Here is a 27,003-nt window from a genome sequence, read left to right on the forward strand (position 1 = left end):
AAAAAAAAAAAAAAAAAAAAAAAAAAGGAAGACGGAATGCTGAAGCCGCCATAAAGAAACAAACAGTCCATGGTCAGACAATTAAGAGTGACCAGAAATTCAGAAATAGGGACTGGAAATAGGGACTCCAGGCGAAATGTTGTTCCAGTAGCTTCAGCACAAGGTAAGCAAGCCAAACTCTCCTGAAAACATTACTTCCTAAACATTCCCCTAAAATTCTTTAACATTCCTAATCAAGGAGCAGGTATGTGATGCTGCAGATTTTTAGCTAAATATCTGAAATTTTGAAAGGCTGAGAACGATTGCACAGCCGAGTGACTCAGGAGCAGATAATGACAACAAAGCTAACATCTACAGTGTGCTAGCAATGTAATGGAAGTACAGGAGTTCTCTATTGTACAGACAGGACCCTGAGGCGCAAGAGAGGCTAAGGACCCCCGAGTTCCACAGCTAAGAGGTAGCAAGGCCGGTATTCCAATGCCGAGTACCTTTACTATGGTGCTCGGCTGCCTCTCATAGCTGGGTCAGCTGCCTCAATGGGAGGCCAAGGTCAGCTTCATTTCTGAACGGCCACTGCCCTTGAGGAACCCAACAACTGGAACACAGCTGGGCACACACACTGCAGAGAAGCTCAGGGAATGACACAGCCTCAGAAACCTGACGCCATGGCTCCAGATGTAAAAAACCATTAGTCATACCACTCTAAAACGTCCTTAAATGAGGTTCCACCCAAATTGCATTCGTGCTAATGAGTGAACTTAAGAGCCAACCCTAAATGCCAAAAGGTCCTCACAGACTCACTAGGGGTCCTTAGAAAGCAAAGCACTATTTGCCTTGGCTTTCCCAAGGCTGTTACTTCTTTCAGATTCTGTTTCTTTAATGTGTCTATTTTCAATTCAGTGTAATTCCTACTACATTCAAAACCTAAATCAATTAAGTTCAAATTTAAAAAAAAAGGTTGACCAAGCATTTTCAGCATAGCCCACAATTCCCTTGTCATATACAAACCCTTGAACTTCCACCAAGCCCACTGGCTACTTAAGGAGGTCATTCTCCCCCAGCCTTTGCATTGACCAACACTTAATTTCTTGAGTGTCCACTGCAGTCAAAACAGATGTTTGCCTCATTCAATCTGCCTCATTGCTAAGAGCCCAGCTGGCTGAAATCTGGGGAGGGCCCAAGTGGTTTCCATAAAGGAAGCTCCTACTGAAAACTCAGAGCCCAAAGTAGACAGCAGTCACCTAGATGTGCCGAGAGTTAACGCCAGGCCCAGGAGGCTGCTTCCTCACACAACTGAATGCCAAGGCTCCACCGGCCCCATACTTCTGGAGCACATGGGGAAGGACCCAATCCAGCATTTGTCTGCAGCGGCTTGGGAGAATTAATTGAGTGAACACTGAAGTAGGTATTAGGAAAGACTGAAGTCTTCATATTAGCTTTGGCCTTACTTATGTGTCCTTGGGCCCCATTTTTTTCTTCAAAATTTAATTCCTATGATCATGTGTCCCCAGACAAATAAAAAAGATTTAAACTCTATGGTTATTGAGGTCTCTTTGAAAGCTGGGCTGAAGAGCCCTGCAGTGAGGGGGGAATTAAGAGTAAACAAACGCTCAACAGGAAGTATACGCAGCTCTGCCAGTTCCTACATTGCTAAAGATACACAGAACAGATGAGCCTCCTTCCTCCCAGTCAGGCAAAGGCAGCTCCACCGTGACTGGACAACTGGAGAGTAAGCTGCAAAATAAGGGTCCCCCAGCGCAGGACTGCGCAGTCAACAACAACAGCTCAGCTGGGATACACAGGCTTCTCTACTGCAAGCTCTGGCCATAGTAGCCAGGCGATAGATAGAGTGTGGATGTTGAAAGCAGCCTGCATTTCTCTAAAGACATATCCTAAATTCTGAATAACAACAAGAAAAATTCCCTCCTAAGAACCTCCTGATACAACAACATTTTGACACAGACAGCCTGAATTCCCAGCCATCATGAGCTATGACTTACAACCCATTCTGGTTAAGGGCAGGTCAAACACTCCTCCATCATTCCCTGCAACCCTACATCCTCTGTGAGTCTCATTCTATCTACTCTCCCTGCCCCCTCATAGGCAATCCTGACCCTCATGAGACATACTGACACATTACAAAATGATTTTTTTAAACAAATTACTTCTAGTTGGTACACATATAAAATAACAAGAGCTAGCAAGACTTAGATAGTCCCATGCTAATCTTTACAGAAACACCCAGAAAACTGATGGAAAACAACTTGGATTATTTTCGAACTCTCACAAAACTTCTAATCACGTCAAACATCAAACAGGTGCATCTCTGAGGCTGAGGCTCAAGGTCAGTGTCCAGTCTTGGTTAGAACTCCAGGAAACTCTGTTGCGGTGGAGATTGCTAGGAACAACTGTTATTAAAAATAAGTGACATCTACCAAGAAGCCAATGTGCTCTGGAATCTAGGCTAAGTGCTTGAATCCACATGACCTTATATAATTCCAGAAACTCTATAAAGCAGGAACTATTATTATGCACTTTTTGCAGACGGGAAAATCAGGCTCACAGGTGAATAAATTTAGCAAAAGATGAGTGTCCTTCTAGGCAGACAAGTTGCCCATCAATTTCCAGCCTCCTCTGCACAGAGCTCACTCATTCCCTGTTAAGTGGCCTTGTCAGAGGCTGGTTTCTGTTCCCCACACGCCAGAGAACAACTGATTACTGGAGACGGTCGTACCAGACGGCTTCAGAGACACACAACCTGGTCTGAGCAGGAAGGCTGAAGTCCCCAGCAGAAACTGCCTTACCCATCCAGGTAAAGCCTTGCAACCTCAGAGGGGCAGATGTGCCCACACAGACCACATGAGGATGAAGGAAGTCAACCCATTTGCTCAGTGGAACAGAAATGATTCCCGCTTCAGTGTGCCAGGGGTATAAAGAGCTGCACACTGTCATTTCTGCTCAGAGGATCTTAAAAATACTTCGCACACACTGAATGACCTACTTTATTTTCACATGGCACCGCCAACACTACCATCTTCTCCATAGTATTCAGGAATAAGTAAAGCTTTGTAGCCTGAGGCAGACAAGTCAAAGGCTTTCCAGTGGTTGACTGCAGTAGTCTATAATCCACTTTGGAAACAAAATAATCAGATGGAATAAACACACGGGCCTCACTTACCCTTTCTATCTCTTGAAGGTACAAGAGTGCGATGTCCCCTGCTTTCTCATAACAGGTGATGACATCCTGTTCCCGGTCCACATGAAGATTACTGGTAGAGGACGAAATAGGCAGCTTCTCTAAACAAAGTCCTTTAAAGAAAAGAAGCAAACACACAAAAACTGGGTAACTTGTTTTTCATGTTTGTAAGTCTTAAATACTGCTCTAGAGGGCCACAGTGGTCATAAGATATCACAGGCTATTTTTTTTTTTTTTTTTTTTTTTCCTCCGGTACCGGGAACTGAACTCACGACCTTGCACTTGCCAAGCAGGCGCTTTTGCCACTGAGCTAAATCCCCAGCCCCATCACAGGCTATTAACAAAGCAGATTCCCTGCCCTCTATCCTCTCTCCTTCAGGACAAAATGGGACATCAAAATGGAGCACCAGAAGGAATATCTGCACCTTACAGAAGAGGCCATTAAAAACATAGATTTTTAAAATTTTTTTTTGTATTTTTAAAGAAAAAGAAACAAAAAACAAGAAACAAACAAAAAACAAATTCCAAAACAATATGATAGGAGAGTAACAAAGGTTAATACATTGCATATTGTTATCTTAATTACTCAGAGTACCTGATATCAGCATTTAATTGTTCAAACAATATTAGCACAGACCTCTTTTCCATGAACTGAGAGAAATTAGTAGTATAATTATTTTAACTATCTTTTGTATGTATGTGTGTGTATATATATATATTTTCCCCCTTTTGCTTTTCCTTTCCTTCTTTTTTCCATTCCCCCAAAACAGTTTCTCTTTTCCTTTGAAGTTTCTTCCCATTTTACAATATCTGTTGTACATTTTGGATCTTATTTACTCTTTCATCTTCTCACCCTAGGGAGACAATACGATAAAACACAGATTCTTTTGACTTTGAAGTTTAGATTGAGAACTTGGCCAGGCACCTCACCACCAATTCATTCAGACCTAAGAGAGTGTGGCAGTTAATCTGATGTGTCAACTTCACTGGGCCACTGGGTACCCAGGTAGTTGGGCAATGATTCTGTGTGTCCACGAGAGTGTTTCTGGCTGAGATTAACACTTGAATTGGGAGACTGAGTATGCAGTTCACCCTCCCTAATCTGGGTCTCACTCAATCAGCTGAACAAAAAGGCTGAGTTAGATGGAACCCAGCCTATCTCGCTGCGCAGAGCTGGATTGCAGTCTTTTCCTGCCTTTGCCCTTGAATTGAAACTCTGGCTCCTCTTGGACCCTGAACTTCCAGCTTTTGGACCAGAAGTGATACCACTGGGTCTTCTGGTTTTCAGGTCTCCAGACTCAAACTAGAACTGCATCATCATCCCTCCTGGATTTCTACTTGTCTAATGCAGTTTTATTTCCTATGAGTCCTGTTTCTGTGAAGAACCCTGAATAATACAGAGTGATCATCACTCAAATATGCCTTGGGTCCTTGAATTTTTAAAAATAAGTAAAGCTGGTTGCTATAGAGTGGATCTTAAATGTCCCCCAAAGACCTATCTGTGTGTTCCAGCATCATCCCCAGAGCAGCACCACTGGGATAGAGAGCCTTCAAGAGGCAGGGCCTAGAGGGAGACCAGTCACTGGGGATGCGGCCTCAAAGGGAAGTCTAGGACCAAATCCTCTATGGGCCAAGAGGCAAGTGATGCTGTTCTCCCAAGCACGCTAGCCATGATTGGTTTTTGCTGCCCCAAAGCAACAGGGCCATTCCATTGTAAACTGCAGCCTTCAGAACAAGGAGCCAAAATAAAACTGTTTATAAGCTGATTATCTTAAGTATTTTGTTAGAGTAACATATTAGCTCAGAGCATCATACTACCTAAAGGGGAATCTTCTACCCTGAAATGCACAGTTAACCAATGGAACCTAAAAACATTGCTGCTGGACATGGTGGCACACGCCTATAATCCCAGCACTTGGGAGGCTGAGGCAGGAAGATCGTTGTGAGTTCGAGACCAGCCTGGGCTACAAAGTGAGCTCAAGGCCAGCCTGAACTGCATAGTGAGACCCTGTCTCAAAAAAGACAAAAACAACAACAACAACAAAAAAACATTGTTTAATGTTCTCAGGAGTTTTAGCTCCTAGCATTTTGACCAACTCTCACCTTAGAGTTTAGTCTATGTGACAGCTGTGAATGAAGACTTTCTTGGTAGGCATTTCTTCAGAGATGAATTAAGTACTTTTTGCAAAGAGAGATTTCAGGCTTGAAATGTATGAAAGCACAAAAGGCCGAAAAGATAACAATGTGAGGATGAGCAGCTGCTGCTTGAACCCAGCAGCAACCTCTGTCCCTGACCTGGACATCTGGCATGAAGAGTTGGACTCAGGATCCCTAGCACCCAACAGAGGCAGAGGGTCTCTGCCTACCAAGTGCTCTGTGCTATATGTGCACCCACAATAACATATTCCACTCCATTTTCAAGTGTGAGAAGCAGTTTATGCTGAAATAGGAGCCTGGAATCAGAAGGGGCCAGAGAAATTCTCTGGTCTAAGAAACTAAGACCTGGCATGGTAAACAAAGTGACTTGCTCAAAATCTGACAGTCAGCTAAGGTGACAATAGAGCTGGAGCCAGGTCTTCAGCTCTCAACCTACACTGATCGCATAAGCTGCTGGTTTTCACAGGGAACACCACTAGTGAAAGGGGTCAGAATGCTAAACATCAGGAAGTAACCCATAGGCTCCTGGACACCATTCTGGATAACGGCTTCAGCCCAGCTGCTCTCTGCAAACAGCAAAACTGCCCCCAGGCTGCAGGGAGCCACAGAAGATGTTCTACTTCTAACAAAAGTCCACTGTTTATACTGGAGTTTCTGCTCTGTGTTGCATGTCCTAGAGGTTCTGATAAATGCTTAACATCACGATCCCTCACTACTCTATCAGGCAGAATAGACTTGCCACCCCCAAATGTCCTGTGCTCTGCCTATTTACCTCTTCGCCTAGCAGCCACTAATCTTACTGTCTCTACAGTTTTGCCTTTTCCAGAATATTCTATAGTTGAAGTCACAGTACATACACTTTTCAGACTGGCTTCTCTCACTTCGCAAGGTTTACTTAAGATGAACTCCACATCTTTTCTTGGCTTGATATATCATTTCTTTTTGTTGCTAAATAATATTCCACTTACCCATTCATCTATTGAAGAGTATCTTGGTTCTTGAAAGTTTTGGCAATTATAGAAAGCTGTTATAAACACTCATGTGTTGGGTTTTATGAATTTTCAACTCATAATCTATTAATTTTTTTAAATTTTAAGACAAGGTCTCACAACGTTGCCCAGGCTGGCCTCAAATTTGTAATCCTCCTGCCTCAGCCTTCCAAGCTGCTGGGATTATGAGTGTCCACCACCACGCCTCAGTTATCTTTTAAAGACATTTAAATTATAAGGAAAAACTCTTTCATAGTCATATTTCCTGTGCTCTTTCTTCCTTTCTGTTCATTTATATTTCTTTCTGGTATCTTTTTTCTTTCTGTAATTCCTTTGCCACTTCTTGCAGCGTAGATATGCTACTGCTGGTTTCTTTCAGTTACTAGAGGTCTAAGAAATATATTTGGTCTTCATTTTAAAGGGATATTTTCATGGAGTGCAAAATTTGGAGTTGGTGGCTTACTTTTTGCCCCTCCCTTATTCAGTAGGTGCTGTTCCACCTATGCTCACTTGTATGATTTCTGACGACACACTCGCTGCCATGCTTACGTTTGTTTGACTGTGTGCATCTTTTCCACTAGCTGTTTCTAAGATTTTCTCTTTAGAATTGGTTAGGACCAATTTATATTATGCAGTACCTGGGCTTTGCTGAGCTTCCTGAAAATGAGGGTTTATGTTTTTTATAAAAATTTTAAAATGTTTGTGTATTATTTCTACAAAAATGTCTGTATCATCCTCTTGCCCTGGAGGAAACCCCAGTATACACATACTAGGTCACCTAAAGTGGTCATACTTATGTTTATTCTATTTATTTTAAATCTATTTTTTTCTCTTTTATTCTGGATAATCTCTTCGGCTATGTCTTCAAATCTTTTTTTTTCTGCAAAGCCATGAATCACAACCAGGGTATTTTTTTCATCTCTAACATTACAACTTTCATCTGTAAAATTTCTGTAGAAATTTGATTTAAGGGGCTGGGGATTTAGCTCAGCGGCAAAAGCGCCTGCCTGGCAAGCGCAAGGTCGTGAGTTCGGTTCCCGGTACCAGAGAAAAAACAAAACAACAACAAAAAAAAAGAAATTTGATTTGGGTATATTTTTATCTTCCATATCCCTACTGAACTTTCTGAACACACAGAATACAGTGATAATAGCTGCTTTAGTGTCCCTCAAATCCCAAGTGCTCAGTATCCATTCTCTTCTCATTTACCGCTAAAGTTGTTTAAGTAGTTGCAAAAAAAAAAAAAAAAAAAAATCACTAAGTAGTCTCTCCCTGGTGCAAGCTCTGTTATAACCTCTTGACATTTTTAGTGGGGAATACGAGACAAACTGAACAAACTCACCATTTAGCACAACAGTTCCAGAACTACTTAAAAACCAGCACTTGATTGGAGCTTCCTAAATGTGCTTTTAAGTATTACAAACACTTGTACAAAATTAAAATCACCAGGAAAAAAAAAAAAACAGGGAGAAAATTAATTTCATAATCTGCCCTCCGCTTGGATGAGAGGCAACCAAACAACGTGCAAGTTGGTATCAGGGATTTCATATGAGGTAAACTAATGCCCCAGAGTACGTCAAAAGATCAGGCAAAATCAGATCTGCTCCTTACACTGCAGACTGGCTCTGACCACAAACGCCCACAAAAATGACCAAGATCCTCAGAGACTTGCCAAGGCTACTGAATCAAAGAAAGGCCAAGCCAATTTGACACAATTTGACTATCATCTGCATTTTACTGGGTTCTGAAATATTTGAAAATGATGCCTGTTCATGCCTTGGTTGGTAAGAATATACAATCAGCAATACAATCTTCCATGGAGCAGACACTGCAAGTTTTCTGTGGCAGATTTGTAGACCTTCAAGTCTGGATGGCAATGTGTTTCCAGCAGTGAGTCCATTCTTGGACAAGAGGCCCCATGTGGTATTAAGTTAATTAACTATTGCTCTTTTCCTTCTCCCAAATACTATGGCATTCACTCTATGTGCCACTGGGCATATACATGAGCAATGGACAAATCCTGGTGTACCACAAGTCTTAGCAAGTTTAGTTCTCTGTCAAAAGCTACTCACAGGCCCTCTGGACTGGTCTATAAATTTTCAAGTGTCTGGGGTCACATCAACACTGTCTGAGAAGCAGTGTCATGAGGACATGGCCCCAAGTCACTCCCACGAAAATCTCAGATGATGCCTTGTGAGTTTAGAAAGCTATCTCACTAATGCTTTCAGTTACTTTCTTTTTTTCCAGAGAAATACACAATGCCCTCTACCACATAAAAGTGAAAAACAGACTTGATAAGTGGCTGATGTGTCAACAATGCCTCGATAAGATTTCAATAAATTTTATATTTTTCCGGGTATGGTCGTGTACACCTGTAACTCCAGCACTGGGAGGCTGAGTCAGGATTACCAGTTTGAGTCCAGCCTGAGTAATTTAACAACTGAGTAAGACCCTGTCTCAAAACTGAAGTTAAAGAAGGAAGGAGGTAGGGAGGCTGGGCATCTAGTTCAGTGTGAAGGCCTTGGGTTCAATCTCTAGTACTAAAAAAATAAAAAGAACTTCATCTCCAGGATCAAAACTTTATATAAAAAAGGTGGAAATAAAGTGTGTCTGTTTTCTGTTACTATCATAAAATACTCAAGGCTTGGTAATTTATAAAGAAAAGAGGTTTATTTAGCCACTGGTCCAATAGCATGGTGCAAGCATCTGCTCAGCTCTGACATCACTTCACGGTGGATTACAGGAATATATACGTGTATAAGAGGGAGAGACCACATGCTAGAACAGAAAGCAAGAGAAACACAGGGCCCAGCTTCACTGTTTTGAGAACACCTCACTCTCATGGCAAATGGGCAGGGTCCCTTGAGAACTACTAATCCTTTCTGAGGGCAGTGCCCCAACGCTCTAAGGAATCCCCATCATCTCTAAATGTCTTCATCCTGAAGACCAAGCTTCTGGCACATGCACCTTTGGGGGACACATCACACCATGTCTACACCATAGTAAAGTGCTTCTTCACAAGCAAGGCAGTTTTAAAGTATGGGTGATAAAGTGGCTGGCTGTAGTATGATTTGAAGAACACAGAACACCCACAAAAATTAGCCCTCCCTGTAATAGCAATGAAAACATGGTGTGTTTTTTGGTAGTGTGACTAGGGACTGAGCTCAAGACTAGGGATTGAACTCATGGCCTTCACACTGAGCTCAATCCCCAGCCTTTTTTAAAATTTATTTTACATTTTGAGACAAGGTCTTCTTAAATCCCTACGTTAGCCAGGCAGGGCTCAAACTTGAGATTCTTCTGCCTCAGCCTCCCAGAGGGCTGGTAGTCCAGGTACGCACCACCACACCCAACCGAAAGATAATATATATTTTTTTTTAAAATTGATAATGATTAAATAATTTTGCTGACATTTAACGGCTTTCAAAGCTCTTGCACGGGCACTGATCTAACACATACTGTTAGATCCTGTCTAACACATACTCTCCTATCTAACACATACTCTCCTCTTCTCAGACTTGTGGAGAAGGTGATTTTGCCAGCCTGAGCTACATAAATGAGTTTGAGGTCAGCCCACACTATATAACAAGACCTTGTCTCAGAAAAAGTAACTTGGACAAGGGCTGTGCAGGAGTCAGAAGTGGAAATTATAAGGGAGCCCCTGAGCTGTGGCCAATGCAGCCTGCCCTAGGTCACTCCTCAGGGCAGCAACAAGGACTGCCAAGGCTGTGCAGAGTGAAGCACTAAAGGCGAGGTACTACACAGAGGCCAGCGGGCCAGCGCGACATCACAGTGTGTGTGTGTGTGGTGCTGCTGGGTAGTCAAGAAGCAGGTTGAGGACCCTCCACACTTTTAAAAGCTCAAAAATCCCCAGCCTCTGACCTGCTCTATGTCGATGTGACCTACAGAACATAACAGGACAAACTGGACGCTCCCTTGTACGTTTCCTGCAATATCAAGGTTTCAATACCTCTGACAGGGAGCTCCAGTTTACTTTCCCCAGGCCTAGTTTCCCCGGTGACTTGGCTGTTTAAGTGAAGAACTACATATCTCATTGCCAGAAAATTCAGTGATCACTGAGGAGTTAATCCCCAAATTCCTCCAGCTCTGTTTAAACTTGAGATCTCTCAGTTAGGAGCCTTATCTGGGTGTAAGATGGAACAGTCTCAATAATAACAAAGTTACTTAGCAAAGCCCTCCGCGGCACCAGGCGCTGTGTCTGGGGTCTGACTCGTGCCATTTCTAATCCCCACAACTGCCCAACAGGGAAGGTGTGAGCACAATCTTACGAATGAGACTGAACTCAGGGTCCACAGCTAACAAATGATAAAGCCAGGTTTTGACCCCTCGTCCGTCTGACTACGAAGCCCTGCTCACAACATCCTTTATCACTGGCCTGGTGATACCGGCACATTCAGTGTCTGGTAAGAGCAATGGCAATAAGAATGAGTCTCAAGTTGTAGAGGCAGACAAATCAAAGTCCAGAGCCTTGGCGCCCCCATTCTCTCTCCCGATTCCCTGGGTCTCGCGGCCTCCTATTCCCGCTGCGTCATGAAAGACCAAACTGCTGAGGTATCACCTTGAGCTATATGACTTTGAAAGACTAACAGCTAAAACAAATATTTTCATTTTTAAAAATCACTTTCAATGAACAGGAAATTAATGTCATACAATTAAGCAATAGAAGATTATAAAATATCATGATATGAACTATGCACTCTAACACTCGCCATTGTTTCCTCATGTATCATAACCACATTGCTGGAAGTCCAGCCCAGCACAGGTACATCCTGATGTTTGCGGCACCATGACCCCCTGGGGGGAGTTTATAATTAGAAGTGCCAGGAAAACTCTATTACAACAGCATGCCTCTGATAACCCACCCCTGCAGGATGGGCTTCGAAGGCACTGAGACAATTTCTAGGGATCTCAACTTCCAAGCTGAAAAGAAACTCAGGAAAAGCGAATCAAAGCTACACGGAGCAAAGCCCTGGCAAAGGCAGCCCCAGGTTACCGCTCCTGGGGGCGGGGTTCCCACAGGTGTCGGATGGACTCAGCTCAACGCAGGCACGCAGAGAGCAGGGGGAGCCAAGGGAAACCACGGATGCTGAGGACAGAGAGGGGAGCTGGCCTGGATCTCCTGTGAGGCTTGACCAGTGACTTTAGTGGACTCTGGGCTGGGAGCCATGGTTGGGCCCTCCTGGGTGCTTTCATGCATTGTTTGCCATCTGGATCCAGCATATCCTGCTTAGGAGGCTGTACACACACACACACACACACACACACACACACACACACACACACCCCTCATAAAAGAAGAGGATGCCAAGCCCCGGCCTAGAGATTTACCTGCTCTCACTAGAGCACTTCCGGCTCTGTAAGTCTGTGAGCAAATGAGCTGCTAATTTAACCTGAGATGCTACTAAAGGAGAGTTTACAATCTGAATTTACGCTCCTCGGTCCCCATTTGTAACCATGTAACAGTAACAATGGCATGTATGGAGCAGTAGCTACATGCCAGACCCCGTTCTCAGGGTCTAATACAATTTATCTGACTCGTGGGGGGAGCCCTGTGATAGAGGATTCATCTGCTTTTCCATATTAGATATGAGGGAGGTGGGGCTCTGAACTGCTAAGTAATTCACTCCCGTCTATAGCAAGGACGAGAGTCAGGATCCAACCCAAATGGCTAAACTCCTGAGTTCTTGTTCTGAGGCTCCATGCTACACTCTCGTGTCTTTGCTGTACCTGACCATATGGAAATAGCAGGCAGTGCAGAGGCCAAGAATGTGGACTCTGAAGCCAGACTCCACAGTTTCTACTCCACAGGTGACTATATGTAACACGGCCAAGTGCTTAGAACTGTGTCTGGCATGTAGTAAGCACTCAATAAAAGAATAACCCTAATGATTATTATTTGTATCATTATCATCTTTGATGATTATTATTTGTTTTATATTTTATTTTATGTTTTTGGGTTTTTTTTCCAGTACTGGGAATTGAACTCACGACCTCATGCTTGCCAGGCAGGCGCTGTGCTGCTGAGCTAAATCCCCAGCCCAAGGACTATTATTTGTGTCATTATCTTTAGGTAACAATGGACTGGAAAGTATCCAAATAGGAGAATTTCATTCATAGGCTCTGTTATTTTAAATACATTTAAATAAGTTTTATTGAGATATTATTCACATCACTAAATTCATTAGTTATATAGTGTATGATTCAGTGGTTCAGTATATTCATTCACACAGTTGTGAAACCATTACCATTAATTCCAGAGCATTTTCATCTCTCTCAAAGGAGGTCCCATACTCACTAGGGGTTACTTTGTATAACTCTCCTCACAGACCCTGGCAAGTAGCAATTGGCTTTCCATCTCTTTAGATTTGCCTATTCTACGTTTCTTATAAATGAAATTGTAAACAATGTGATCTGGCTTCTTTGCCTTAGCAAAATATTTTCAAGGTTCACAGCTAGTGTAACAAGTACCAGAATTTCTTCCTTTTTTTTTTTTTTCTTTTTTAAAAATTGAAGTATAACTACTCCTAAAGGCTCTTCTGGACATAACTACTCCTTTTGATTCTGTTTTCTAATTTTAATGTAAGCACTGCTTTGAGGTAAAAAGAAGCCTCAAGAAGAAAAAGAGAGAGAGAAAGAATAGAAGGCAAGTGGAAACAAAGCCTTTGTAAATAAGGAGGGGACGCAGAGTTGAAAGGTGGGGAGGGGGATGGAAAAAAGAAGAAGCAAGATATATCATGTACAGGTACAAATTCCCTATGATGAATGTGATCATTATGTACATCTAAAGTGTACCAGTAAAATTTTGAAGATGAAAAAAAGGACTCCATATAACCAAGTGGCAAAGGAAGACCTGAGTGACATGTAAGCCTGCTAATTCTAGATTCTTGATTATATTGTCCTCTAAGATGCATATTCGTTTATGTAGTACCCAGGGTGAGCAGGGTCCCTTTGTATTTGGTCTTTAGGAAAGAGGAACTAAAAAAAGAATCCTAAACCTCTCTGTTAGGGAAAACTGAAGTAGCCAGGCCTGGTGGCACATGCCTATAATCTCAGCACAAGGGAAGCTGAGGCAGGAGGCTTGCCAGAAGTTCAAGGGCAGCCTGGACTACATAGTGAGTTCAAGGCCAGCTTGAACTATATAGTGAGACTCTGTCTCAAAATAAACAAAACAAAAAAAATTGAAGTATAAAAGTCACATAGCAAAATAATTTTAAAATTAACAATTCAATGGCATTCAGTATATTTACATTATTGTACAAGCACCAATATTTAGTTCTAGAACACCATGCCTTTTTATTGCAAAATAATATTCCATTATATGGAGATCACACGTTATATTCACCCATTCATCAGCTGTTAAACATTTGGCTTGTTTCCACTTCTTTGACAGCTGGAAAATGTTACTATCAGCATTCATATCCTGTTTGTGGGGAGTACATACATTTTCAGTCCCCTTAGATATAAGACAAAGAATGGAATTGGTGGATCATGTGCTGACCCTATTTTTTGTTATGTTATTTTTATCTTTGTTCAAAAAATCACATCTGCTACCTAACTACCAAACTGCTTGGTGAGATACTAAAAAGTGAAAATGTGGGCTTCCAACACACAGACCTGGATGCAAACCCGTGCTTCTCCACTTCCCCGCTCTGTGACGTGGAGCAGGCCACTTCCATCTTAGAGCCCTGTCCCCTCATTAAGCAGATCTGCATAACAGCTGATTACAGTGAGGCTTACACAGTGCCTGCGATACAGAAAATACTCAATATATAATAACTATTCTTTTCTACATACACTTTTCCTGAGGGCAGTGACAGTCCTCTTCTGTTCCTTAGTTTGTTTTGTCTTTGAGGAATATCTGAAAAATGCACCAAGCAACGAAGAGAAAATAATAATCTTTTCTATCCCACCACTCAGAATTAAACATAGTTAACATGCTGCACGAACCCTCTACCCTAACGTGATGTCGTGTCACTCTGACCTTAGTCCTAGGTTACATGAGGACTCATCACATGGGGGTGGGAGTGCAGTCCCTCTGCCTCCCACTACAGCAGCGGTGAGAGCAGCCTGCGTACAGGAGAGTCGGTCCTTGCTGCCGCCCACAAAATCCCACTGAGCATCACTTGAGCCAGGGATGGGCTTCGCCCTTAAGAAGTGCTACCTCTAGTGGACGGGAGGAGAAAGGCATTCTCAAGGCACTAAGACATGCAGCGACTGTATCACAGGTGGTATCACTGAATAGGCGCCTCAGCCTATCTTCTGCTAAGGCTCTGGTTTCCTAAGCGTTCTCTGGACCCTTTCAGTCTCTGCTGCTTCCAAAATAAGAACTGAGGAGAAGCCTATTAACATAAACATTAAATATGAATATGGGTCAGTGGCAGGGAAAGGACTCTTACTCTTCTTACACCATCTAAATATAAACAGGAAGCTCTGACTGGCAACCTGAGATGAGTGGCCCATGCAATCAGCAGCCTCCCACCATGCGCAGAATCATTAACTGTAGTGGGGGGAGGAGCCGGAGAGACCACAGAGTCGGAGATGAACAGCTAGCAGCAGGCTCCCTGGCAGATTTCCAGCAGACCTCAGCCCCTCTGCGCCTCCTCCCACACCTTCCGCCCTTGCCTGGGTTTCGCACATGGGCAAAAGCCAGCACTCAGTAGGAACTCTGAGGCCCCCTTCCACCAGTCCATCCTTCTGCTCATCAAATTACTTTTTCACTGTACCCAAAGGGACCGACTGCAAAGCTTCAAAAAGTGACAAGTTTCTCAAGGAAAAACAATGGAGTCCCTATCATCTCTTCTGTCCTCTCTTTGCAAGAGGGGAAATGTAAGCTCAGAGAGGGTTCATGATGTGCACACGGTCACAGAGCAGGTACTGGCCCGGTTCTGGATCCAAAGAACTTTTTCTACCAGGGAATCTCTTCGGTTGCTGGGACACAGCCTCCAAGAGACTGGCAGTTTTTCTGTGAAGGAGAAAGCATCAGCAGCTGTCTTTCCCATGGCTTCAGGATGACACGTGGAAGGTCATGGTCAGGACCAAACACCCATTTCATAAAGGCTGGGTGGGATGCTATCACTTCAAGCCTCAAACAGTGAATCTACAAAGAAATACTCCAGGAAACTCAGTGGGGTTCTACGGTCCTTCCTACCAGGGGCTTTCTCTCCATGAAGGAAAAGGACCCGTATCAACTCCTGCTAAAGCTCCAGGCCCAGAAAACACAATTCCTGTCCTTTCCGTTTGTAAATGAGCGTGCACCAAATGTTTGCATGTGTGTGAAGCGCTGTTCCAGGGAAACAGCACAGCTCCTCGCCCAGGACCTGCCAGCGGCCAGGGTGCAAACTGCTTCCTCGAGGAGTTCAGGGTTTGCTGCAGGAAGGGGCGCCCGGGAGCCTCACAGATCCAAGCTTAGTGAGGAGGCCGTCTTCCCTCTCAGATCCCTGAACCATTGAATGAACCAAAACTCAGGGACTGCAAGTGGTAGGGGAGGCAGCCGTCTTGGAGGCACGGATTGGCCTGTCCCGAGGCAGAGGGAATGCGGGCATAGGGGCCCAAGTGCTTCAGGGATGCTGGCTGGGGTGGGGCGGGAGGTGCGCTTCCAGACCGCCTGGCCGGTTCTGCGCATGAGCAGCGGTGGCGGGCTCTGCCGGGAGGACAAGGCTCCCACGACCCCTGGCGGCGGTCGCTGGCATGACCTAGGGCCGCGGCAAGCAGCAAGTCTTGGCTGATGTGGGCCCAAGTCAGAGCTTTGGGCTTGTCCACTCGCCCGGAGGCCTTCCGTGGAATCCCAGGTTTTGAACGTGCCCAGCGTTCCCAAGAGCCCTGTTAAATAAAGAGGCCCAAGCAAACGCTGTCTACGGAAAAGATGCTTTTCCAACCCCTCCTTCAGGGTCCATGATGGCTCCTGGAGCTGCTAAAGCCCCTCAAGGAAGATCAATCCAAAGTTGAAAGTATCTGCATTACAAAATGACTGGGCAGCCCTTGACAGCAAAGATCTGGTGAAGGGGAGGCCACGTGCCCCCACCCCTTACGTGGAGACCCTCTATGGGGTTTTGTGAGGTATAAGGCAGAGAAACAGCAAGGGCTTAGAAGAAATTTCTAAATGCTGTGATCATCATTCCTTACTGCTATTATTCCAGAGCCTGGCACACAGAGCCACCCCATAACCCTGAGTCCTTATCTTGAGAGGCTGCGGTGTGCCTTGCCAGGCAGTTGCCGGCCTCTGCCTGGTTCCTGGTCAGGGTGCTGCGCAGGGAGGCCCAGCCAAGGCCGACCCACAGCTTCCTGCTCTTGCTCACCCTCCCAGCCCACTGGGGAGCCACACTGAGCCACATTCTGACACCCCCTTCTCCACAGAACAGTCTGTGCTCTGCTCCCGCCCCCAAGAGAGCTCAGAGCTTTCCAAATATGGATGCTTTTTCCATTCCTAAAGCATCACGAACATTTGGGGGAAGAAATGCGCACCAGACATGGTTTGGAAAGCTTGGAAGCCAAGAGACGGGTGGTGACAGAACAAGCACTGTACGAGGAGTCGCAAGTGCTGGGTGTAAAACACAAAAAGAGAGTCGGGACTAGGTGATCTTCATACCCTGGCCAGCTTTGCGGGAGCCCAAGCCCCAAGGAGATCTCGAATTCTAAGAATAAAATCCAAAGGACCTGAAGACAGCAGCTAGCAGGATACAGGAAAGGAAACTGCACTAAGGAAGCTGGGAGAGGGCCTAGCTTTCAAAGAGGGACAGTCCCCAGATGGGCGATCTACTCTGAAGGTGAGTGTGGGTAGGAGAGGTGCCAGAGACAAGATTATTTGCTATATGTCAAGCCCAAGCCTAAATCTTTCCTCATTTAAAGTGGAGAGGCTTTCAGAAAATACCAAAAGGCTTGCACTTTTGCCTAAGTGACTGGTGTGGTATTTGGGCAGACTTCGGCCTCAGTAGTGCACCCCTAATGCCAAGGACCAGTGTCTCGAGAACAGTCCTACTGCAAGCACCCCGTGTAGCAGGCACCGCCCTGATGCCAGGGCAAGGAGACAAAGCAGGCGGCTTAGACGTGACACAGCTTCACTTCCCAGCCCACACCAGGCGCCCACACAGTTGCTGATTTAATGAATTAATTAATTATGCAGTCTTGTTTGAGAGAGGCGAGTGGCAGATGTGAAATAATTAACAAAAACTGAATAGCAAACTAGATGGCACCAACTATAAATAGAGGTAGAATCAGAGGAAAGAGCTTGGCGAAGACGCGGAGCTGGTGAGGTTTGTACACAAGAATAGGCGTCGCTAAGGGTGGACCCAGCACAGGGGAAAGGGGACAACTCCAAGTTAGAGGAAGGATGCGAGCAGAGGTGGACAGCAGGCCTAGAGCAGAGCGTGGGTGGGACACAGCAGGACATGTAGCCAGCCCAGCAAGACTGGACATATTGTCCAAAACTCCAGAGAAATGTGTGGTCATTTCTGGTTAGCAGTACTCACTGGGAACCCGAGCTTCAAGCAGTAAGGGAAAACATGACTTTTTAGTCAGTTCTTAATGATGTCAGTATGGATTTTCCCATGGTACATTCAAAACTTGACTTGTCCTGACACTCAGGCCACGTTTGAATGTCACCCTCCCTGAGAATATACACCTGCCACAGTGTACAAATATGTGTACCTATGTTTCAGGCACTGTAAACCCCGGGGGCTGGGAAGCTGTGTCACCCGTGTGCCTCCTCCCCGTCAGGAGTCCTGGCAGGCCCTCTGCCTGCAGGTAGCAGGCCCTGTCACTTGCTGAGCCTTGCAGACTCCAGGCTCAGTCCTCCCAACTCTACTCTGTAGTCTCTACATGAGCTGCAGCCTCTGTGCAGAGAATCCCTGTCCTGGATCAGTAGCCTAGAAACCCTTAGGCTGACCAGCAACCCTAGAATTCTACCCTCGACAGCACCCCCTGGTGGACACAGATTTCACCATGTTCAACTCCAATCCAGCATTGACCTCTCACCCCCACCCCACAAGGAAAGTCGGCACCGCCTCCTAGGCCTCATCTGGTTTAACATCATTACCTGCCCTGTGAGATAAACTTAAAACCTCACAGCCACTTTCATTCCTCCCTCAAACACTTCCCACACAAATTCCCTCAACACACACAGCTTGTCTCTGCAGCCTGCTGCTGCTCTTTCAAATGCCTCTTGATTCTAACTTGTCTGCCCTCAGAATCCCTGGAATCCAGGCTTTTGCTATATCGCTGATATCTGTCAGGATCCCGTGAGGCAAAAGGGAGAACTCTAGTTCTTTCAAACAAAGAGAGTTTAGTGCATGGAACTGTCTGCGTACGGGATGAGAGAGACGAGGGGAAAAGGAGATAGTTTGACATCCCAGAACCCCACAAAGGCCAGAAGCCACTACCACCGTGAGGGCTGGAAAGGAGAGGGAAGTGGTGGAAGGTGAAGTGCCCGGAAGCCTGGGCCATTCGGTGGGAACTAAACTCACAGAGTGTAGTTTCGTCTAATAGGAGCCCAACACAATTTTGTCTGAAGAGACACAGTTGCTGCCAAAGGTGCTGCCTGAAGTAGAGAGAGAGAGAAATACCCCACTTCGTTCTCCTCCTGCACTCCAGCTTCCTGCCAGTGCTTCCTCCCTGGCCAAACCCATGTACAAATCAACTGAGAAACAGCCTGCAGAACAACACAGAGGAAGGGCCCCACGCCAGCTCGCCACCTCCCACTAGGCTCCTTCCCTATAATCTTTAATTCCTTCTAATCTATTCTCCGTTCTGTGCCAGAAGATCATTCTTGCTTATAAATTTAATTAAGTCATTCCTCCTGCATAAAACCTGGCAGTGGCTGACAGTTTCCTGGCAGGAAAAATAAAAAAAACAGGATTTGTCCACCAGGCTGATTCTGTCAGTCAACTCCACATATAGGAAGTGTTGCTTCCTTTGACTATGATGTGCATTGGTTTGCTTTATAACACAGGATGAGCTACTGCTCAAAATATTACTTAAGAACAGAACAGGGACAGCTCCACAAAGCCATCAACCCTGAAAGCAGGAAAAGCTACTCTCCTGACGGTTATTGCTCCAGTGAAAAGATGCGACACAGAAGAATGTGGACAGCAAGTAAAGGCTGTTAAAATATATTAAACAATAGAATAATAAGAGATTGAATTAGTAATCAAAAAAACTTCTACAAAGAAAAGTCTGGGCTCAGACAACTTTGCTGATGAGCTCTATCAAATGACCAAAAAAGAATTAACACCAATCCTTCACAAACTTTTCCAAAAAGTAGAAGAGAAGGGAACACTTCACATTTCAGCCAATGTATTACAGTAGTATTACACTGATAGCAAAACCAAAGATATCACAAGAAAAGTGTCAATATCCATCACGTACATGTAAAAATCCTCAAGAAGGTATTAGCACATAGAACCACCAATATCTAAAAGGGATTACACACTGTGATCAAATGTGATACGTCCCAGGAATGCAAGATTGGTTTAACATAAGACAGTCAATAAACTTAATATGCTATACTAAAAGAATAAAGCACAAAGTGCATGAACATCTCAACAGAAAAAAGAATCTGACAATCATTAACACATTTTAATGGTAAAAAAACACTCAACAAACTAGAAATATATGAGAATTTCTTCAAGCTAATAAAAGGCCTGTATGAAAAATCAAGAGGTAACATCATATTAATGGTGAAAGACTGAAAGCTGTCCTCTAAAATACAGATGTCTACTCTGGCCTCTTCTCTCCACACTGAACTGGAGGTACTATCCAGTGCGAGGAGACAAAAAGAAACAAAGGCATCTAGACTAGAAAGGAAAAAGTAAAACTATCCTTATTTGCAGATGATGTTATCTTTTCCTTTTCCTTTTTTTTTTTTGTCCTGGTGCCAGGAATCAAACTTAGGACCTTGCACTTGCCGGGCAGGCACTGTACCGCTGAGCTATATCCCCAGTCTGATGTTACATACAAAAAAACAAAATAAGAAAACTTTATAAAACCACAAAAACTGAAAAACCATTCAAGCTGATAAACGAGTTCAATAAGTTGTAGGATAGACTGGCAATACACAAAAATCAGTTGTATTTCTACAGCAATGAGCAAACTCAAAATAAAATTAAGAAAATGATTCTATATACAGATAACATTAAAAGGTAAATAATTAGACTAAAGTTAACAAAAGTAAAATTTGCACATCCAAAAAACCCTGCAAAACATTTTTTTAAAGAAAACTAGAAAAAGACATCCCATGCTCAGGGATTGAAAGACCTAATACTGCTAAAATGACAGTACTCCTTCAATTGATCTACAGATGCAACACAATCCCTCTCAAAAATTTTTCCAGTACTTACAATCTATTTTAAAAGTTTCTATGGAAATGTAAGAGCTCCAGAAGAGCCAAAAAAAACAAAAAAAGAACTTAGCTGGGCGTGATGTTCCACAAGAATAAACCCAGCACCTGAGAGGATTGTGAGTTTGAGCCCAGCCTGGACCACAAAGCAAGATCCTGTCCCAAAAGACAAAGAGACAGAGAGAGGAAGAGAGGGAGGCAAGGAGGGATGGATGGACAGACAGACAGAGAGACAAGACAGATTGAGATTGCAGGACTCATACTTCTCAAATTTAAAACTCTATAATACAGACCAATGGAATAGAATTGAGATTCCAGATATTAATACTTATGTTTTTATTCAATTGATTTTCAACAAGGATGACAAGACAGATGGGAAAAGAATAGATATTCAACAAATGCTATTAGAAATCTAGAGTTCACAGCTGGGTGCAGGGGTGCATGCCTATAATCCCAGCACTTGGGAAGCTGAGGCAGGAGGATTGTCATGAGTTCGAGGCCAACCTGGGCTACATAGTGAGCTCAAGGCCAGCATGAACTACACAGTGAAACCTTGTTTCAAAAAAAAACTGGAGTTCCACATGCAAATGAATCAATATGGATCCTGATCTCATAAAAATAAATAAAAATTAACTCACAATAGACCACAGCCCTAAATATAAGAGTTAAAACTATAAAACTCTTAGATAAACCATAAGGATAAATCCTTGTAACTTTGACTAGGCAATGGTTTCTTAGATATAAAACAAAAAGCATGAAAACAACAAAAGAAAAAAATGAGATAACTCAATCAAAATTAAGAAATCTTGTGTTTCAAAGGACACCACTAAGAAAATACAGATGACTCAGATTGAGATAAAACATTTACAAACTGTAACTGTAAAAGGATTAACATATATAAAAAAACTATTACAACTAGCTAGAACATATAAAGAACTACTGCAACTCAACAGTAAAAAGATAATCCTATTTAAAAATGTGCAAAGGATGTGAATAGAAATCTCTCCAAAGAAGATATGCAAATGGTAATAAGTATATAAAAATTGCTCAATATAATTAGTCATGATGGAAATGCAAATAGAAAACACAAGGAGATACTACTTTACATATTTAAAAATAGCTTTACACATTTTAGAATAGCGAAAAGGACACACTGACAAGTGCTGACAAAGATATGGAGAAACTGGAAACTTTGTACAAGGTAAAACTGCTTTGGAAAAGAGTTTTTAGTTCCTCAAAAAAAAAACTCAAGGGTTACGCTATAACCTAGTAAGGCTGTTAGCTTTCCAGAGTTGTGCCAGAATCCATGGGAGCAACAAAAGAGGGAAAAATGTATTCTGGCTCACGGTTTCAGAGAGTTCAGTCTACTCTCATTTGGCATCACCACTTTGTGCCTAAACTGAGACTGAACATCAGGGTGGGAAGCACATGTCACAGCAAAGCTGCTCACATGGCAACGGCCAGTAAGCAGAGAGAGAGGAAGGGGACAGAGTCCCAACATACCCTTCAAGGGTAACACCCCCCAAGACCTACTTCCTCCAACAGGGCCCTACCCACTAAAGGATTCCACCACCTCCCAATAGCATCACTAGGTGGGGAACAAGACTTCTTGCCCATTGGGGGACATTACAGATCCAAATCACAACATCTAGTAATTCTACTAAGTATATACCCAAGAGAAAAGAAAATATATGTGCACCTCAAATCTTGTAGCTAAGTGTTTACAGCAGAAATATTCATAATACCCCCAAATGGAAACAATTCAGGCCCCATCAACTGAAGACATTAAAAAAATATGCAAAATGTGATATATCCATACAAAAAAACATTATTTAGCTATAAAAAGGAATGCTACATGCTCTAACCTTAAGAAGAACCTTAAAAAGATGCACAGTGAAAGAAGCCATATACAGAATGTCTAATATTATTCCATTTATATAAAATATTTAGAATAGACAAATCTTTAGAGACAGAATGTAAGGCCAGGCGTGGTGGCGCACGCCTGTAATCCCAGCACTCGGGAGGCTGAGGCAGGAGGATCATTGCGAGTTCAAGACCAGGCTGAGCTACAAAGTGAGCTCAAGGCCAGCCTGAACTGCACAGTGAGGCCCTGTGTCAAAAAGACAAAACAACAACAACAAAAAAAAAAACACAGAGACAGAATGTGGATTAGTGGTTGACCAAGGGTTGTGGAGTAGGATGGGGTCTTGGAAATGGGAAGCGACTGCTAATTAGTACAAGGCTCTCTTGGGGGTATGATAAAAGTTTTCTGAAATTGATTATGGTAATTAATGGCTGCACAACTCCAAATACACTAAAAACTATTCAATTGTGCAGTTTAAAAAGTTGAATTTCATGGTAAAATATGTACCATGTACAGTATATATCAGTAACTCTGTTATTTTAAAAACTGTTTTAAGAGGATCCTGGGAAGGTAGTAGAGTAGAAAGCTCCAGAAATCTGTCTTCCCACTTAGACAACAAAGGGCAAAGGCACAATCTATCTGATGTAGCTGTTTGGAACTCACATCTTGTAAAAGCTTCCAGCTTCCAGAGGAGGCTTAACGGTGAATCACATGAATTTTAGCTCTTGGTATAACAGCAGCTATGCACTTCTTGTCCCCAGAGCAGCCGTAAGATGCCAGAAGCCAGGGCAGGCAAGGAGTACCCTTCAATGACTGCAAAACTCTCCAATTTGATGAAAGGTTTTAACACAAACATCCAAAAAGGTCATCAAACTCCAAACCAGATGATTAAGAGAGACTTATACCAAGATACATTATCATCAAACTTATGAAAGACAGAATCTTCAAAGCAACAAGAGTGGAGTGACTCATCACATAAGAGGGACACACAACAAGAATATCAGATTTCCCATCCAAAACGCAGTAGGCCAATATGTTCAAAGGGCAAAAAGAATGAAACTGTCAAACAAGAATCCTACATCTGACAAGCTCTCCCCAGGCAAACAAGAGCTGATTATTACTTTATCTGCCTCAAAGAAATGCTCAAGAGAGTCCTGAGGGGTGAAATATAAGGGACACTAGATAGTAACTTGACGCTGTATGAAAAAATAAAGATTTCAACAAAGACGAATGCTTGTGCAATTAAATTCTCCAATTAAAAAGAAACTGGCAGAATGGATTTAATATATGATCCACATATATGCTGTCTATAAGTGACTCTATTTAGATCCACAGACACATTAGGTAAAAGTGCAAGAAGAGAAAATTACATTCCATTCAAATAGTAAAAAAAAAAAAAAAAAAAAAGGAGTAGCTACATTAATATCTAAAAAAATAGATTTTAAATCAAAAAAGGCCACCTGAAACAAACATATTTATATGCCAATAAAAGCATCAGTACAACAAGAAAATATAACAATTATTAGACATTTACTCACTTAATAGTAGAGCACCAATGTATATAAAGCAAAACCTGACAGAAATGGAGAAATAAACCATTCTATAATACTAGGTGAAGACTTCAATACATCTCTCTCAATAATGGATAGAATAACCAGACAGAAGAAACAGAGGACTTACCACAATAAATGAACAGATCTGACAGACATATTCAGTCACTCTAATAATAGCTGAATACCTTCTTCCAAAGTGCACATGCCACATTTTCTAGAATAAACCTTACATTACCTCACAAATTAAGTCAAAATGTAGTAGATGGAATATTACATGTCTTTTAAAAGAAAGGAAATTCTGACATAAACTACAAAGGGGGCAAATCTTGAGGATATTATGCTAAGTGAAATAAGCCAGTCACAAAAAGACAATACTGCAGCCAGATGTGACACACACCTGTAATTCCAGCACTCTGGGAGGCTAAGGTAGGAGGATCCCAGGTTGGAGCCCACCCTGAGTGACTTAGCAAGATCCTGTCTCAAAAAACCAAAAGGGGCGGGGCTTAGGGATATTCATTATGCACACTCTGGGTTCAATTCTCAGTACTGGGGGAAAAAAATAGACAATGCTGCCTGACTGTACTTATACGAAGTACCCACAGTAGTCAAAATCATAGAATCAAAACAGAATGGTGGTTCCCAGGGGCCGGGAGGTGTGGGGAATGGAAACTTCATTTAATGGACACAGTTTCAGTTTAAAAGATGGAAAGAGTAACAGGGATGGACGGTGGTAGTGATTGCACAACATTGTTAATCTACTTAATATCACTGAACTGTACTCTTAAAAATGCCCACAATGATAAATTTTAGGTTATAAGTATTTTATCATAAGAAAAAATGGGGGAAAAGGGCTTATAGAGCTTATTTGTAATGTGAAAACTAAAACAACTTAGATGTTCTACAGGCAATAGCTTCCAAAATAACCATAGAGGACATCACTGTGCAGACATCAAAAACAGTTCCTGGAAATATTTAATGATATGAAAAAAATAACTGTATCATGTACATATGATATAGTCATATAGTGAAAAAAGAATATAAAAAGTACATATAGCATAATCCCAAGTGTATATAAAATTTTATATTTGTATAGATTATATTTTTATATATAAACTGAACAGTTGTTAACTATCTCAAGTGGCAGTGTGGAACCTCATTTTATGTATAAATAAATATAAACATATAGATACACAGAGATACATGTAAAGATTACATTTTTGTTTATGTTCCCAGTAATCTTACTGAGCATAACTAGAAAGAATAAATGTTCATTTTTAAATCACAGGGATTCCACCCAGTGTTAGCCAGAATGCAAGGGTGGGCCCCATACTGCAGGAAGACAGGCACACAGGTCTGGCCCTCACAGGACATCTGGAAACGCTTCTCTTCTGACCCAGAAACTCCACTCTGGAAAGCTCTCCTAGGGAAATCATGAGGAACAAGAACAAAGACCAGGCTAGCAGGTTGCTCATCCTAGCTCTGAGTGTGACAGTAAACAGCTGCAAACAACCTACAGGTCCAAACACAGAGGATTTGTCTTAAATAAATTATTCCTCATCCATAAAATCAAGTTATACAGTGCTAAAAGTTGCATAAATGTAGCTGCTGTCATGGAAAGTATTTACGATCTCTACTGAAGTGGAAAATGCAGGTCACAAAGCAGTGTAGGAGTTCCCATTCAATTAAAAACCTTCACACATAATGGCAAGTGCAGGAACATCTAGGAGGAAATACATTAATGCAATAGCAGCACCTGCCTCTGGGGAGATGGGTAATGGATATTTTTATATTTAGTACGTCCTCAACTTACAAATGAGTTCCATTCTAGAATTGTTCAGAAGTTGGATTCATTCCTAAGTGGACAAAGTGAGTCTTATACAGCACACCTGTGAAAGTTCACAACTCGAATGTTTATGAGTCAGGGTTGCATTTGACTTGCCTGCATGTCTAGATCTTACATAATGCACATGTGTTTGGTACACTTAAAGAATAATAAAATATCACTAGAGGGGAAGGCACAGGAGATCGATCCTCAGGAACAGCGAGAAGCACCACTCACTATCCAAGCAAAGGAGGATGGGAGGGCCCCAGGAATGGGGTGGGGTCTGGTGAGGACCAGAGGCTATGGGAGCCATCAGCTGTTCCAAACCTCAAGGGTTCTGAGGCCACACTATACAAAGCCCCTTCAACTGATCTCTAATTATTTATTTCAAAGCATCTTCCTGTTTTATATTTAGTCTTCTCAGTATCCTTGTGAAGGTACTGTTAGTCCCATTTTATAGACTAAAGAGAAGTGAGACTTAGATTTAACGACTTAAAAATCCCAGAACAGAATCAGCATAGAACAGCAGTTATCCTACACCCACCACAGTCCCATCAACATCCCCACCCCAAGTGAGTGGCTATGCGCCAACTGAGGGGCAGCCCAACAAAGTGGGAAAAGTACAGACTTACCTATTTACGTGTATCTACATTCATCTTTAAATTACGTATACATAAAACCAGGTACCACGCTGCCCTGGGTCTCTTAGCCCCCTGCAGGAAATGACAGTCCCATGGCAAAGGACTGTCCTCAGGCCAGGTGTACACACACAGGTAAGTCATGCAGCACCATGTCTGACTCAGGCAAGGCTTCATAAACGCTGATCCAAGGGACACTCCACCCGCCGCACCCTCAAGACAGCCGAACCCCAACAAAGCTGTGATGCTGGAGACTTCTATGCACAGGCTGCTGTTGGACATCACACCGCTTCCACTGCGCACTCTGCCCTATCCCTGAGGCCAGGAGAGTTGAGGCTCCTCCAGAGCTCTCTGTGCGTGTTCCACCTCAGCAGACTACTGTGTCCCCAAAGCCCCAACCCCAAGTTTCTTTTCTCCTTTTTCCCTGCAGTGCC

At 42.9% G+C, this 27,003-nt stretch overlaps 1 protein-coding gene across 5 annotated transcripts in view; it reads right to left on the minus strand.

Annotated features, from left to right (window-relative positions):
* Positions 1 to 27,003, minus strand: part of Ttc7b (tetratricopeptide repeat domain 7B) — a 218,646-nt gene that overhangs the window by 173,899 nt on the left and 17,744 nt on the right. For all 5 annotated transcript variants that reach the window (XM_005390284.1, XM_013517240.1, XM_013517239.1 and 2 more), the window contains one exon: positions 3,179 to 3,309. In XM_005390284.1, coding sequence (XP_005390341.1) covers positions 3,179 to 3,309 — 131 coding nt within the window. The remainder of the gene's footprint in view (positions 1 to 3,178; positions 3,310 to 27,003) is intronic.

The sequence above is a fragment of the Chinchilla lanigera genome, unplaced genomic scaffold (assembly GCF_000276665.1).
Source record: "Chinchilla lanigera isolate Chin_1 unplaced genomic scaffold, ChiLan1.0 scaffold00037, whole genome shotgun sequence".
NCBI classification, from domain to species: domain Eukaryota; kingdom Metazoa; phylum Chordata; class Mammalia; order Rodentia; family Chinchillidae; genus Chinchilla; species Chinchilla lanigera.